This window comes from Phacochoerus africanus, chromosome 11 (genome assembly GCF_016906955.1).
Source record: "Phacochoerus africanus isolate WHEZ1 chromosome 11, ROS_Pafr_v1, whole genome shotgun sequence".
Lineage (NCBI taxonomy): Eukaryota > Metazoa > Chordata > Mammalia > Artiodactyla > Suidae > Phacochoerus > Phacochoerus africanus.
In genome coordinates, this window is record NC_062554.1 from 43,909,392 (window position 1) to 43,926,724 (window position 17,333).

Below are 17,333 nucleotides of genomic sequence, written 5' to 3' on the forward strand. Positions count from 1 at the left end.
TTCCACACACCAGTGTGTTCAAAGGTCACTCCCAAGCACCCAGCCCAAGAGCTCTTTATATTCAACAGTTTTACAAACATCTTAATAATGTTTAATTCTGCCAGGCAATTTCAAAGAGGGCTCTATTTTTCTCAAAGCCCAAAAAGCCAAAAAAGGAAACAAAAATAAACTGGCTATTAACTCTCATTTCTGTTTCCCTGAAAAATGAACTAACTTCATAAATTTTCAAGTTAAGTAACACTAAAGTCTTACATTTTCCAGAGCAAGGATCCTATATGATGTTATCCATTCACTTTGGCCAGTTCAGGTACCAGTCTAAATTGACACTACTATAGCAGACAAACAGAACAACACTGATGAATGGTCTACAATGACAGTCTCTGGATGGAGAAACATGGCTTTGATGGCAGCCTGTGTTCTGGACTTACAAATGTTTGTGACTCAGAGTTCCTCTTTAATGCTATCTGCCTTTTCCAAAAAAAAAAAAAAAAAAAGTCTATCTAATGTCCTGATCCTGTCATAATCATGGCTAATAGAACTAAAAAGAAAGTCAATGAGAAATCATAGGAGTTTTTGCCAAGAAACCTTCTTCTGGTAAAAAGCTCAGAGTTAGGAATACCTACTCTGTTTGTGGACTAAGCCCTAGAAATGAAATTTTTTAACATGCTCAAGGAAACCCTGTCATTGTCAGCTGTCACTTAGGATGAATCTATTTTATGCAGTGACTACTTTAAAATCTAAACATTATTAGAGAAATGCACATCAAAACTACAATTTGTTATCTCCTCACACCAGTCAGAATGGCCATCATCAAAAAGTCTATAAACAATAAATGCTGGAGAGGGTGTGGAGAAAAGGGAATCCTCCTACAGTGCTGGTGGGAATGTATTGGCACAACCACTACGTAGGACAGTATGGAGGTTCCCTAAAAAACTAAATATAGAAATACCATACGACAGCACCTCTAGGCATATATCCAGAGAAAGCTGTAGTTTGAAAAGATACATGTACTCCAGTGTTCACTGCAGCACTGTTTACAACAGCCAAGACATGGAAACAACCTAAATGTCCACTGACAGAGGACTGGATAAAGATGTGGTACATAAATACAAAGGGATATTATTCAGCCATAAAAAAGAATGAAATAATGCCATTTGCAGCAACATGGATGGCCCTATAAATTATCATACTAAGTGAAGTCAGACAGAGAAAGACAAGTATCATATGATATCATTTATATGTGAAATCTAATAAAAATGATACAAAAGAGCTATTTATAAAACAGAAACAAACTCATAAATATCAAAACCAATCTTATGGTTACCAGATGGGAAACCATTGCAGGTAGAGAGCAAATGGGAGGGTGGGAATAACATATACACACTACTGGATAAAACAGAAATTAACAGGAATCTACTATGTAGCACAGGAAAATCTACTCAATGGTTTGTAATAACCTATATGGGAAAAAACCATATATTTATAACTGATTCACTTTGTTGTACACCTGAAACTAATACAACGTTGTAAGTCAACTATACTTCAATAAAATTTTTTAAAAATCTGAACAAAGTAGACAAATGGTCTTGAAATAAGACACTTCGATGTATTGAGAACATACACTGAATGTACTGTCCTACAGATACATTCAGAAATCACAAAAATGTTAAATACAACCATATGAAATTCTGCTATATTGGACATTGTTAGAACAGTGGTGTTGTAGGAACTGGTAGACTTTTACTCTACAGAAATTAAATTTTGACACTTTACTATTACAATAGAAATACATAAACACTCCTAACTTGCATTAAAGTTAGAGTCAATACCACAGTTTTACACAACAGAAGAAAATACATAATCTTAGAATTAACTGTAATGGAACTTTATAATAGTGTTGGTTATAATAAGATTTGACTCATAATAAATAAACATTGAGATCAGCTCCTCTAAACAATGCACTGTGGGAAAAAATGTCTCATTTTGAAGCCATTTGCTTTCAGTTCTTCTGTGGAAAGAAAAATACGAATCCCAGCACCAAAGCATTCAGTAAACTCCTAGAAGGTTAGTCCAACAGCAAGAGATGAGTCAAGGAAGTGGAGAGTGATTTAAGTACAAATTCCAACACCACTGGTTTCTGCAAACTACTAGCAGAATGTTCTGCAATAGAAATAAAGTTCCTTATAACTAAATCCTGTGAGACACTCTGTGGCCGAACACAGAGGCCAAAGGGAGATGGCTTGGCACAATTTAGCAAATAATGATAGTGCTAATAAGATTCTATTAGGAATCAATAAAGTTAAACTCTAAGGTTTTTAATAGTTCAACAATCTGAGATAACCCAAGGAAAAAACAAATGTCTGACCCATAGATCTCTATTTGTCAGAAAAATAACATCTATTTCTTGAACTTTCCTTATTTTCTACTGTTTTTCTAGGTGGCTGTGATGTTGCCAGAATTCAGATTTAGGAATTAGGAGGCTGGCTTAAAGGCAATTATCTCTAGCCCCAACCTTGAAAAGACTCTGGCATGCTACACTGTTACACTAGAGGCTGTCAGATTTGCAGCTAACATTTTAAAAATAAAAATATGTCACTTATACTATCTTATTATTCAAATATATTCTGAAGTCCTAATACCAATCATTAGTGGTAGAAGAAAATTCTGGCTCAGTTTCACTTCAGTGTTTAATATACAGTACATAATACTAACTTTTTTCCATAAATAATCCAGATGCAGATGGACAAAGATATCCATTCCAGGACTCTCTTGATACTTGGAATAACGTGTCAGATATATACTCACTGAGAATTAAAATACAATCAAAGACAGTTAAGCAGTTTCTGAAGCCAGAATGCAGGGCTCAAATATCAGCTCTGCCTAGCTGGGTGACTCTGGGTGCTAAATTTACCATGCCTCAATTGTCTTGCCCATCAAATGACAGAAACAGCCTACTTCATAGGGTTGTTTTGAATATTAAAGAGGTTAAAGCAACAGTGTCTGGTACAGAGATAGTGTTCAATGGATATTAGCTATTATCCAAATCTCTGGAGGCCTTCCATTTAGAACTTCCTCCCTTACTCTATTTTGCTCTATAGAGCTGCTGAAGCTAGGAGGCAGAGCTTGCAAATACTGAGGAGGGCAGTACTCCTATGCCCCCCGCCTTGGTTTTCTACTATATTAGGTAAAATCAGAGATGGTCAGAGGAGGCGTGCTTAACTCTGAGGTAGATCTAGCCTCGTTCCTGACATCACATGGATATCTGCATTCACAAATATCAAACACAGACTGGCCCCCAGCGGCAGAGTATACCTTTAAAGGGTATGAGAGAATTGCATGGAAGACTCTGAGCCCCTTAGTATATGGAGACTGATGGGTGAGTTACTTTACTCTTTGGTACCAATCCCTCCAAACAAAGTGCTTTTAGCCAAGCAAGATGTTGTGTGGTTCTTGATGTTAGTAAGCCAATCAGGGCAGAGTTGTTTGCATCTAAGTGGAAGCTTTTTGGTAGTAGCTGCAGAGTGGTCTCCATCAGAAGCATTATGAAGCCTACGTCTTGCATTCCCAGTGATAAAATGCTTATGCAGTATTACAATTAATTAAGTTGCAATGAAGTCTAATCAATAAAGACTCAAAAATATTGTCCACAAGAGATCTCTATGTACTCGCTGACAGTGCAGTTTTTTCACTGCAAATTAATTTTCCTTCAGCTAAATAAATGACTGATCTTACTATATTCACCAGCAGGTGGTAAAATTGGTGAATAAGACAAACTAGGCTTTAAGAAGTAGGCCTCTGATGGCCTTTAAAAATATACTGACATTGCTGGCTTTCTTCAGTGGGAGCAGAAGTCAGAGAAAGCCCCTGCTAACTTGCATGGCCAGGTCAGGTCTCATCTCCTTTAGCAGCTCAAAGGAACAGCAAATTTCAACTTGTAATCCTTCTGTAATTTAGGCTCAGGGTTTTACCTAACTACTCTCTGGGATGCTCTGAGAAGTTTAAACCCTGGTCTATACAGAACTTAACGGTACTTAAGACACTGAAAGCCAGCGTTAAAGTAGATCAAACCCCTTTTAAAACTAGAAGTCACTTGAGCTGGTCATTTACATCATCTATAAAAGAAAAGAGCATAAAACTCATTAATAATTCAGATCATCAGTGAATTATCTATCACCTTAATAATAAAACACAAGAGTCTGATGGAACATTCTATAGGTAAGTGGTGATGATTCAGTTTTTCATTAAAAAAAAATTTACTGAATGTTCACACCATACGAGGTGCTGTTAAGTCTATGGAAGTGATGATATGCATCTGATACACAGTTCTGATATAAAAGAGTCTGCATTCTACAGGAGAGGGGAGGAAGACATATATGTATAATTATTAGACTAGGTGGTATTAATTCAATCCAGACTCAAATAAATCCTCCTTTAAATTTCAAAGCATGTCTTTAGTAAGGAAGGGAAGTCTGTATCAAACAAACAAGACCAAACCTAGAAACATCCACTAACTGCGAGGATACTTCATTCCACACATTACTAGCAATAAAGAGATGCTTAGAATTCCTGAACTAACTCTATCCATTTGTATAGCATGACCTCCCACACAGCTGTAGATACTGTGGAATTCAACTTGGCTAGAAGAAGTTGACAACAATGAGAACTTCCCCACTCTGCCATCCAAGTGCTAAAGTTAAAAACTATACCAGCCCTGCTGCAGTTCCTAGATCTTTCTGGCAGAAAAATGGATGAACTGAGTTCAATTCTATGACAACAGCCTGGAGAAAAAAGAAAAAAAAAAAAAAAAAAAGGATCTTGTTCTTTAGAACTTCCCTCAATCACATTATCTTCTGTAGTACAGTCACAGCAGACCAGACAGGCTGGAAAGCAGCTGGCTCCAGCCTTCACATAAAGAATTAACTCTAGGTCTAATGAGGTACGGTTATGCCTCAAACTAGAGGTGTAAGCAGAAAAAGGAGTCAGGGACAGACTCTAGGTTTCCTTTACATGAACCTGAAACCTTAGTTATCTGAGAAAAGACTAAACAACCTTATGCATTCATTTTCTCCCATGCCTTATCCCTGTGACAGCATTCTCTGACGGGCCGTGGTAGTGGGGCCTATGATGGCAGGCAAGGCCAAGCACACGTATGTCCCTGAGGGCAAAGAGAGCATACTGGTAACACAGCAAGGACTACTCATTTCCTAGATCGGGCTGTTTCGCATTTTCTATACTTAACCTAAAAATTTTTTTTTATTCCTACTTAGGGAGTTACTTGTTTGGGATTAAAAAGTGACCACATTTAGGATAATTATGTTGGCATTCTCTGAGTCTTTAAGCTTTCATGTTAATTTGTATCACTCTGTAAGTATTACATAGTTTATTCCTAAGTACTACCAGAGGTGGCTGTCAGAGCACGGTTAGCTCTTTACCAGCATCTACTATCTGAAGTCAGCTCTGCTAAGATGAGTCAAAATCTTCTGCCATATGACGTGGGGGTGGGAAAGGGATCCAAGTTGCTCACAGGAAATACTGTGGACATTGGAAAAGCAGAGGAAGTAGTCTGTTTATCTTGCCCTTTCTCTGCAACAGCGTGGTGCAGTACAACAAACACTGAATCTGAGTCCTGACTTAGTCATTTATTTAATGCCTGTGTGAGTTCAGGCAAGTTAACTAATTTCTCTAAACTTCAGCTTCTTAAACTTCATTGCCAAAAATGATAAATACTATGTGACAATACCAAAGTACAATTACACAGCTCAAATGAGATGAAGAACAGGAAATACTCTGTAAACACGAAAGCCCTAAAGAAATGTAAATTACTATTACTGATATTATTATTTGAATTATTCAGCAGTTAGCATTGTAACAAACCTATGTATACATTCATTCATTCAACAAATATTTACTGAGTACCTTCCAAGACCCCTATACTGTCCTAGGCCCTGGGAGTACAGCCTTGAACAAAAACAAAATGTTATTACAGTCAAGAGGCAGTGGGGACAAGGGGTCAGGCCACAATAAACACATAATGTCAGGTAGTGGTGAGTGCTATGAAAAAAAGAAGCAGACCTATGGAAAGAGAATGCTGGGGAGAGTCAGGAGAGGCCTCTTTAGGGCACGTTTTAGCAAAAACCTCAAGTGAATTTAGGAAGCCATGTGAATATCTGAGGGAACAAGAATGCTTGAGCTTGGCAAGTCTGAGAAACAGCAAGGACGCCTCTCAGACTGGAGCTCAGGGCCTCGGGTGAAATGTAGTAGGAAGTGAGATTAAAGAGAGGGGCCAGGAGTTCCGGTCATGGCTCAGTGGTTAACAAACCCGACTAATATCCATGAGGATTCGGGTTGGATCCCTGGCCTTGCTCAGTGGGTTAAGGATCTGGCATTTCTGTCAGCTATGGTGTAGGTCACAGATGCGGCTGAGATCTGGTGTGGCTATGGCTGTGGCATAGGCCAGCAGGTGCAGCTCTGATTTGACCTCTGGCCTGGGAACTTCCATATGCCATGAGGGTGGCTATACAAAGCAAAAAAAAGAAGAAGAAGAAGAAAAAAAAAAGAAGAAGAAGAAGAAGAAGGGCCAACCACAGCTGTGCCTTGGAGGCCACAATGACTTTTGGATTTGTTTTCTAAGTGTACATGAAATTGACTGGAGGGTTTTAAGCAGGATTCTATTTATTACCTACATTTACTAAATTCTACTCCATGCCAGATTCTCTGCTAGGCTATAGACAACTGTGAAAAAAAAACACATTTTTGTCTTTGCTTTTTCTAAGCTCACAGTCTGGTGTGGAAGATATACAATCCAAGAAATAATCAGAATAAAATGTTTGGGAAGTCCCATGATAACAGAAAGAATGGTAGGAGTTCCCTCATTTAGTGGGTTAAGGATCTGGTGTTGCAACTGCTGTGACTTGGGTCACTGCTGTGACATGGGTTTGATCCCTGGCCTAGGAATTCCCACATGCCACAGGGATGGCCAAATAAAATTAAAGAAGGAAAGAATGGTAGAAATTACCTAGATTCTTATTTCTATCACATCTAGTTTTTTCCCCTAGCATAGTGGGGTAAGGAGAGGAAGAAGTAGCCCAGGCAGAGGAAACTGCTCCAGAGAACACCACTCGTTCAGGGAACCAGAAGGAAGTTAGGGTGACTAGATGTAGAATGGGTTTGGGCTGAAGAGACAGGAGCCAGGTCATAGAGGGATTTCCAAGCCATTGTTTTTCAGCAGTCATGGGATCAATTTAATAAGTTATAGTCAGCATTTTTAATGTAATAGAATACAATGTTTTGGAGTACACTGCATATAATATGTAAAGACAAGTTTTGCTTTTTTTAAAAAAAAACTTTTGTTCAGGAGTTCCTGTTGTGGCTTAGTGGTAATATACCTGACTAGTATCCATGAAGATGGGGGTTTGATCCCTGGGTTAAGGATCTGGTGTTGCCGTGAGCTATGGTGTAGCTGGCAGAAGTAGCTTGGATCCCACATTGCTGTGACTGTGGTGTAGGCTGGCAGCTACAGCTCAGGTTCAACCCCTAGCCTGGGAACTTTCCATATGCCAGAGGTATGGCCCTAAAAAAGCAAAAAACAAAACAAAACACCTCCAAAACCAACCAAACAAAAAAACCAAACTATATATCTTTATCTATGTGTATGTATGTATGTATGTACGTATTTTCTAGGTCACAGTTTAACGTGTGTTCTTCACTATGGGCATAGTCAAAAATGAAGTCAGTGACCTAGCCATATCATGGTATAAACTTTAGCCTAGAGGCAAATAAACCACTGAAAAGTTTAAGCTGAAAAATGATATAATCAGTGTGTGTGTTATTTGTTTTGATGTATATATTTTATTTTTTACTGTTCATTATTTATTTATTTATTTATTTTAGGGCCACACCCGTGGCATATGGAAGTTCCCAAGCTAGAGGTCAAATTGGAACTGTGGCTGCCAGCCTACACCACAGCAATACCACATCTGAACCTTGTCTGTGACCTACACCATAGCTCATGTCAACACCAGATCCTTAATCCACTGAGCAAGGACAGGGACTGAACCTGTATCCTCATGGATACTAGTTGGCTTCATTTCCACTGAGCCACTCTGGGAACTCCCTGAGGTATATATTTCAGAAAGATTACTCATGTAGCTGTGTGGAGAATGCATTGAAGAGGGATAAGGCTGAAGCCAGGAATCCAGTGAATTGGCTACTTTTTTTTTTTTTGTCTTTTTAGGGCTGCACTTGAGGCATATGGAGGTTCCCAGGCTAGGGGTTGAAGCGGAGCTGTAGCTGCAGGCCTACACCACAGCCACAGCAATGCTAGATCCTTAACCCACTGAGCAAGGCCAGGGATTGAACCCGCAACCTCATGGTTCCTAGTCGGGCTCGTTAACCACTGAGCCATGACGGGAACTCCCTGAATTGGCTATTATTTAATCAGGCAAGAGCCACCACAGAAATAGCTAGAGGAACGGAGGGTTGAATATACAGAATTGGTAAGTGAGTGGCTGTGGTGACAGTAAGGTGGAATCATGGCTGGTTTCTGTCTTGGTCAGATGGCGAGGCCATTTACTAAGATAGGGAACACAGAATAGAAAATAGAGAGGGAGTTAAATTCAGTTTTGAAAATGTTTCCACTGATGTGAATTCAAGACATGCAGGTGAAGCTGATGGTAGTAAACAGCTGGATCTATATAGCCCTTCATCCCAGAGGAAAAGTCTAGGCCAGAGAAGTTAACTGAGTATTAACAGGGGACTAAATGTCACTGCAATCGCTGAAGCCATGGTAGTAAATAAGATGGTTCACAAAGATGGTGCAAAGAAGAAAAGATTTAAAGGATGAGGTGAAAGAGAAATCTGGCAGACAAGGTGCACCCAGCGAGACAGGAGGAAAACTGGAGAATGGGGGTTTTAAAAAGTAAGGAGTGACTCAACAATAAGAAAACAAAGAGCCTAATAAAAAAAAATAGCAAAACATTTAGAGGTATTACCAAAGAAAACATACAGATGGTAAATATGCATATGAAATACTATACATGAGTAAGGAAATTACAAAATAAAATAACAAAATATCACTTCACACCTATTAGAATGGCAAGAATCCAAAGTGCTGACAGCATCAAATGCTGGCAAAGATGTGGAGCAACAGAAACTCTAACTCATCGCTGGTGGAAATGCAAAATGGTACAACCACTTTGAAAGACAGTTTCTCATAAAACTAAATATACTCTTACTGTAGATTCGGCAATCATACTCCCTGGTATTTACTAAGATGAGCTGAAAACTTACGTCCACACAAAAACCTAAACACAGATACTTATAGCAGCTTTGTTCATAACTGCCAACTTGAAAGCAACCAAGATGTCCATCAGTAGGTGAATGGATAAACTGGTACACCCAGACAATGGAATATTATTCAGCTTTCAAAAGAAGTGAACTCCTGATCTACAAAAAGTCATGGAGGAAACTTACAGGCACAGTACTCAGTAAAAGAAATCAATCCAACAAAGCTACATACCATGTGATTCCAACTATATGACATTCTGGAAAAGGCAAAAGTGTGGAGACAGTAAAATGACCACTGATAGCCAGAGGTTAATGCAGAAGAAGAGACGAATAGGCACAGATGATTCTTAGGACAGTGAGACTGCTCTGTTTGGTACTGTAACAGTGGAAATGTGTAATTATATATTTTTCCAAACTCGTAGAATGTACAAAACCAAGCATGAGCCCTAATGCAAACTACGGACTTCAGATGAGAATCCAACGTAGTGCAATGAAGGCTGACAGACTGTAACAAATGTTCTGCTTTGGTACAGGACACTGAGCAAGGAGAAGGCTAAGAGTGTGAGGGGACAGGGCAGGGGTGGTGGGGGGGGTATATGAGAGCTCTCTACTTTCTCAATTTTGCTATGAATCCAAAACTGCTTTAAAAAATGAAATTTATGGAGTTCCCGCCTTGGTGCAGTGGAAATGAATCTGACTAGGAACCATGAGGTTATGGGTTTGATCCCTGGCCTTGCTCAGTGGGTTAAGGATCTGGCGTTGCTGTGGCTATGGTGTAGGCTGGCAGCTACAGTTCCAATTAGACCCTAGCCTGGGAATCTCTGTATGCTGTGGAGGTGGCCCTAAAAAGACAAAACACAAAAAGAAAGTAAATAAAAAATAAATGAAATTTATTTTTAAAAAAGAAAGGAGTGGTGAATTTTTAGCATTCGGCACTAAATATTGCTGGGCAGTCATTAACATAAAGACCGAGGATATCCAGTAGACTATGACAGGACCACTGGTAACTCCAGCCAGAGCAATCTATACACCCTTCTCTGCTTCCTTCCAGAGTAAACTTGGAAAGAGTTGTATCTGTTTCCTTCCTCCATTTCCCTTCTATTCCTTTTCTGTTGGGTCTACATGAATTAGGGTTTACTCCTGCTCCTCCACCAAAACTATACTTCAAGATCATCAATCATCTCCAAATTCTAAATCCAATATTCAGTTTTGTATGGCTGTTAGCATAACTGATGCCATCCTGGGCCTGAACCCTTCCTCCTGTCCTTCCACTGTCCCCACCTAGGACTGTACTGTGCGCTTCTCTGTCACCTAGGGCTCTGCAGTTAATAGATATTGTTTAATGATCCTTAGGTCCAGGTGACCTCCTTGCTCTCTTGTTCTCCAAACAACGATGAAGACCTTCACTGACATATTCTTGGTGCCCACAACTAGTTACTCATTCAATAAATCATGACTTAGGAATGCACTTCCTGTTTCCAAGAACATACCCCATACCTGGGTTAATTATAAAACTGTCCCCTTGGCAGTGCAGGGTGCAGCTGTGAATGCTTCCAGATCACTGTCTGCCTGATCCTACCACCCTGTATGTTACTCTATAGTAAACTGATCTATTGATCACATGCAGCTGCAGGCCTTGTTTTTCAGTCTCAAGATGTCTTCTCAGTTTGGTGGGCACTTTCATTCCTTCTTCCCTCTAACAGGTTATCTGACCTATTAGCAGAACTCCACACAGTTCCGAATTCCTACCCGCTTGAAACATTCTCGTCACTTGTTTTCTAGGACAGCAGAAAGGCTTACCTTTGGGACATTTCTTACTGATCCATCTTTATCTTCCTGATCTCTGAATATTAATGTGGCCCAGAGACTTATCCTTGGACCTCTTCTCTCCTCTATTAATCAGGGCCTAAAAAGTGATCTTATCTCATAGCTTTCAGTATTATCTATACACTAATCATTCCCAAATGTATATCTCTAGCCCACAACTCCAGACGATATTCAACTGCCTATACGACATCCCAGCTCAGATGTCTAACAGGCATCTCACACCAACACATCTAAAAACCGCTCTAAAACCTAAGTCTTCTTCCCAGGTCATTCCCAACTCTGGTAGCAGTAAATCCATCTTTCCAGTTACTCAAGTCCAAACCCCTGGAGTTACCTTTAATTATTCTCCTTCTCTCACAGGAAACCCACCATAAATGGAGCCAGACTGCCTCAGTTCAAATTCTAGTGTAGTCACGCAGTAGCTGTGTTATCTTGGGAAAATTGCTAAAATGGGGGTGATAGTCTCATATATCTTACAGGGTTGTTAAAATAATTAAATGAGTTTAATGTTTGCAAAATGCTTAGAACCTGCCACACGAGAACCTGTACTCTCTCTCAAATCTGATGACTTCTTACCATCCCCATTCTACACCCCAGTCTGGGAACTAGCCACCAGTGTCTCTCTTCTGGATGACTGCAGAAGTCTCCTACTAACTTGTCTCTCTCCTTCAGCCTGTGAATCAACCAGTAGAGCTGCCAGAGTGATTTTATTTTTTAAAGTCATCATAAAATTCTCTCAATATTTTGTATCTTTGAAAATTTTCATAATAAAAGTCAGAAAAAAACCCAAAAGGCAGATAATTTCATTCCTCTGTTAAAATTCTCCATTCCTTTGCATTTCACTCAGAGTGAAAACTAAGGTCTTTACAGTGACCTATACACAATCTCAGCTCAGACGTCTAACAGGCATCTCAAACTAAGTCATCTAAAAAAACCTCTCTTTTGGAGTTCCCATTGTGGCTCAGTGATAACGACTCTGACTAGCATCCATGAAAACTCAGGTTCAATCCCTGACCTCAGTGGGTTAAAGATCCAGCATTGCCATGAGCTGTAGTGTAGGTTGCAGACTTGGCTTGGATCTGGCATTGCTATGGCTATGGCCAAGGCTGGGGCTATAGCTCTGATTTGACCTCTAACCTGGGAACTTTCATATGCCACACTGGAGGACCTAAAAACCACAAAAATAAATAAAATATTATAAAATAAAATAAAATAATAACCAAAAAAAAACCTCTCTTTGACTGGGCCCTCAAAGTTGAGCTCTCTCTTGCTTCTTCGACCCCATCCCTCCCGTCCCCTCACTCATTCCTTTCTAGCGTAGAGGCTTCTGTCCTGTTCCTTAAACACTCGCATGTGCTCCCTTCCTGGCTTTTACACTCGCTGTCCTCTCTGCCTGGAAAGCTCTTCCTCAGACCACACAGCTCATGATCTTGCCTTCTTAGTCTTTGCTGACATGTTGACTTATCAGTGAAGGGGTTTCCTGACATATCTTTTCAAATTACCTCCTACCCACCATCCCTCAGCCCCCTTCTCTATTTTATTTTTTTCATGGTTTTTTTCCTAAAATGCATTTTAGAAATTAAAAAAATTTTTTTTTGCCTTTTTGTTTAGGGTTGCACCCACAGCATATGGAAGTTCCTAGGCTAGGTGGTCAAATCGGAGCTGTAGCTGCCAGCCTACACCACAGTCACAGCAATGTAGGATCCAAGCCGTGTCTACAACCTACACTACAACTCATGGCAACGCCAGATCCTTAATCCACTGAGTGAGGCCAGGGATCGAATCTGAGCTCTCATGGATGCTAGTCAGATTTGTTTCCACTGAGCTATTGTGGGCACTCCTTGAAATAAAATGTCTAAAATTTGTTCTAAATGTAATTCCCATGTGCTTATTTTGAATTGCTAGCCTAGCGGACATATACTCTGTACACTGTTCCTTAAACTGAAAACACAATCAAGCAAAACTAGACTGTTTACAGCATTGTTTCCAAAATGTTCTTTTCTTACGTACATAGATAGTGCTGAAACACTATAGATTCTGGATGTCTGGTATCTGTTTTCAGTGTTAAATTTTTCCAAGAGCCTACTGCCCACTCATTTAAAAAGTACTTTTTCATTTGAGTCTGGGGGATAAATGTCATAGAAGCAGGAGATGCATAAAAGCAGCAGCAAGACTAAGATGCAAGGCCTGCTTTATCCTTGACATGTATTACCACACCTCAATGGAGCCCCTGTAAATGGCAATATTATCCTGAAAAAGAGTGAGAGATGAGGTGAAGACAGAGGTAAAACAGGAGTATCTATTGCCCTGCTACTATGTGATGGGCCTATTAACTCTACATACTTTGTTTAATTGAGTTCTCATAGTGGTAACCCTTACAAAACTGTCAGCCATTTATCGATAAGGAAACTAAAGCCCAGAAAGACTTATTATTATCACCATACAACGCTAGGAGCTTTGTGCAGAGCCCAGAGCAAACTCAGGCAAACTGAGGCAGGACCTGATGCCAAAGCCTGAACACTCTGTTCCTAGAGAATCCTGCCCCTGGAGGTGTCAATTCTGCAAAGGGGAGCTACAAAAGATTGTTTAGATGGGCCATTTATACTCTGTCACTCAATTCATGGGAGAACTTAGCATGTCTAATTTCCCGTGAACCTGGTCATAACTGTGTGCCGGCAACCCCCTTACCTGTGGACATAAAAAATGGGATGCGGAACTTTCCACTCAACACCCGGGCCCGAAGATTCTGCAGTGTGCTCCCATCAAATGGCAGGGCTCCACACACCAGCACATAGAGGACAACTCCAAGGCTCTGCATCCCAAACAGAAAGCATGTACCATTAATCGTATCAGAGGAAATAAAAGAGGCTATTATGGCATGCGTACAAAGATGACGGTGAGTCATGCACGAGATAACAGAACAAACATTTTCTTCTTTTTTTGTGAGAAATAATATGGGGCATTGTCAAAGCCCATCTTTAGAAGAGTTAGCATTCTTCTTTGCTTCTGGACATTAATTTTGGGTAATGTATCTAGAATTCCTCTCAGTACTCATCCTAGGCAGAAGGCAAGCAGCAACAACAGAAAGAATCTCTGTTCTTGGCCAGGGCAGGCACCCATCCAAGCTTGCCCTTGGGTGTTGGTTTTCTTTTTTCTTCAGATTCAAAGGGGGAGAGGTTGAAATCTGTGGTTCAGTCCATTAAGACAAAGGTTGGAGAACTCTAGACTTGTGTAAAGAATGGTAGTCAAGATCTCAATTCTCATGCAACACTACGTGTTGTCCTGAATGAGGACAGCTGTCATCAATCAAGGGTAACACATGCTACAGGGTATAAGAGAAGGCAGGTACACACCCAGATGTCCACTTTGGGCCCATCATATTCCTTTCCTTCAAAGAGTTCGGGTGCAGCATAGGGAGGGCTACCACACCAGGTCTTCAGCAGCTGCCCAGGAGTGAAGAGGTTACTGAAGCCAAAATCTAGAAAGACAAACCCAGGAGTGAAGAGGTTACTGAAGCCAAAATCTAGAAAGACAAATGGATGTAACTTGTTACCTTTGCCCACTGAATACTGGGTTTTTTTTGTTTGTTTGTTTGTTTGCTTTTTAGAGCTGAACCCGCAGCATATGGAAGTTCCCAGGTTAGGGGTTGAATTGGAGCTGCAGCTGCTGGCCTACATCATAGCCATGGCAACACGGGATCTGAGCCACATCTGTGACCTCTACCACAGTTCACGGCAACACCTGATCCTTAACCCATTGAGCAAGGCCAGGGATTGAACCCACACCCTCATAGGGATACTAGTTGGGTTCATTTCCACTGAGCCACAACAGGAACTCTTGAATACTAGTCTCTAATCACTAGAACAAAAGTTCTAGATCATTAGGTTTGAATATAAAACACAAAAAGAGAACCTTTAGAAATTATATAACCAGCCATCTAAAATAACAGTGAAATAGAGATAAAGATGGGCTAGAACGCAGAAGATACATGGTTAACTAAAAGTAAACATAATCGGTTTATGTCAGCAAAACCAGCACCGTTTCCCTTCATGAACCTGGACTGAGTGAGGTGAGTGGTATTTGTTCCTTTAGCAACAAAAATAAAATTGGGTAATGACTGATATCAAGACCACATCAGATCAGTAAACACATATTAAGTCTACTCCACTGGACCCAGGATTTTCAGATTATTTTTACTTCTTATGACTAGAGATATACTGACCTTAAATATTACACAAAGTGGCCTTATTATTAAGGAGGTTTATTCAAAATAAGGAATATGCACTTTATTTACAACTGAACCAAGAACGTTTACGTTTTATCTTCAACTCCTTTTGTGCTTCAACTTCCCCCCTTCACTTCTCCCCATGCCACTATCTGAAAAGAGAAGAGATGGGTGTGTTTTGGGGAGGCATACTGAGAAAACAAGCAAGAGCAGCCAAAGGACAGGGGCTCACTGACTTACACTTTTATGCACATAAATATTTATATTTATGCACAGCTATGACAGGCTGGAACTCCCTCCGGGCCCGGGCCCACCTGTGCCCACACCGCCAGCACCTGAGGACGCCGAGTACCTCTCTACTCTCTGAAACTACCTTCCCTTTCCTAGTTTTACTCTCTTTGACACCTCTGCCTCCTTTGGCCTTTGCTTTTCTTCCTACCTTCTCCAGAAGGTGTTTTCTAGTGAGGCTTGTGCTAATTTTGACTATCGCTCCTTGCCCTGGTTTGTTTGGTTATCACTCACCAAATTTATGCCTCTGGCCCTGGCACCCTAAGTTCCTCACATGAACTTCCAATACTTACCTGGGAAGAAACATCTTAAACTCGCCATTTTCCAAAATCAAATCTGCTCTTCCAGCGATGTTCCCAGGCTCATTAACGGCACCACTATCCCATCACTAGGCTCACTAGAGTCCTGGTTCCCCTCTACCTCTCATTTCCACTTCAAACTGGCGATACAACTTCTGCTGCTTCTACCCTGTGTGTTTTGACCCCAGCTCCTCCTTTCCATGTCCATTCCTACCATCTCAGTTTACACTCTTTTTATCTCTGACCCAGAGTGTTGCTCTTGGCTTGCTACCTCCTCCTCCTTCATTTCCCTCTAAGTCATTCACACAGCACAGTGACACAAACAGCACTGCGCTGCCTCCTTGCTCAAAGACATTGGGTGGCTCCCCTCTACTTACAAAAGAGTCTAGCTCTCTCATAATTGTCATTTAAGGTCCTTCACAACCCAGCTCCACCCTCTTTCCAACCCATCCCTGGCTATTCCAGCATCACTAGACGATTCACATCCTGTGTTTATGTGCCTCTCTTATGCTATTTCCTCTTTGCCCTTTCCTTTCCTTTCCATATTTGAAATATCACTCATTTTCAAGGCCCCGTCAAATATTACTTCCTGTATGAAGCCTTAACTGACTTCCACCACAAAATACCATGTCAGTGGCTTCCTCCTCTATGCTTCCATTGCCCCCTGTTTGTACCTCTACAGCCCAATTACAACTCTGTCTCATATTATACTGAGTTGTATTATGTGTTTATATCCTAAACTAGTTGGTAAATGGGAAGGATATTATTTTATTTCTTAGTCTCCACACAGTGTGTTCATACATAGCAGGGACTCAAGAAAGGGTCACAAAGTTAAACTGCAATAAAAATGCAATAAAATCACTGGGCCAAACCTCTTGTCACCTCCTGGCCACTGAAGCATTTTCATACTGACTGGCAGCTGGCCAGCTACTAGAGCCACTACCTCCCAGCCAGCCCTCCTAAGGTTTTAAAACACTTAATGATCAGGAGGGGGTTAAAGGTCAGGGCCACCATTAGAATCATTACAGCTACTTCAATGAGAAATCCAACACTCATTTATCAATGCAAAATAAATGCCTCTTCTGTCAAGTCGTCCTGGATCTCCTATGAGAAATGTCCTCTACCTTCTCTGCACTTCCTTATTTGAATTCTTCCTTTATTTTGGTTATTTTGTATATAAACATCCTACTCTTCTAACTCCTTAAGAACATCCTGTCTCTCCGGATAGAGATCTACCTCCTCTTGGTCCAGCTCCTTAAAAAAAACCTCTTTCATCTCTGACTCTCACATTACCCAGCATATTGTTTAAACACAGTACGTACTTAGCAAATGCGGACTATGAATGCAACTGCAATTAAAGCCCTGCCAATGAACCTACAGCTTTTGAAACCCAATAAATTTATAAGTTG

At 40.5% G+C, this 17,333-nt stretch overlaps 1 protein-coding gene across 1 annotated transcript in view; it reads right to left on the reverse strand.

The window, feature by feature from the left end:
* Window positions 1–17,333, reverse strand: part of SIK3 (SIK family kinase 3) — a 252,687-nt gene that overhangs the window by 39,111 nt on the left and 196,243 nt on the right. Inside the window, 2 exon segments of the mRNA XM_047752064.1 lie at window positions 13,801–13,924; window positions 14,466–14,590. Coding sequence (XP_047608020.1) covers window positions 13,801–13,924; window positions 14,466–14,590 — 249 coding nt within the window.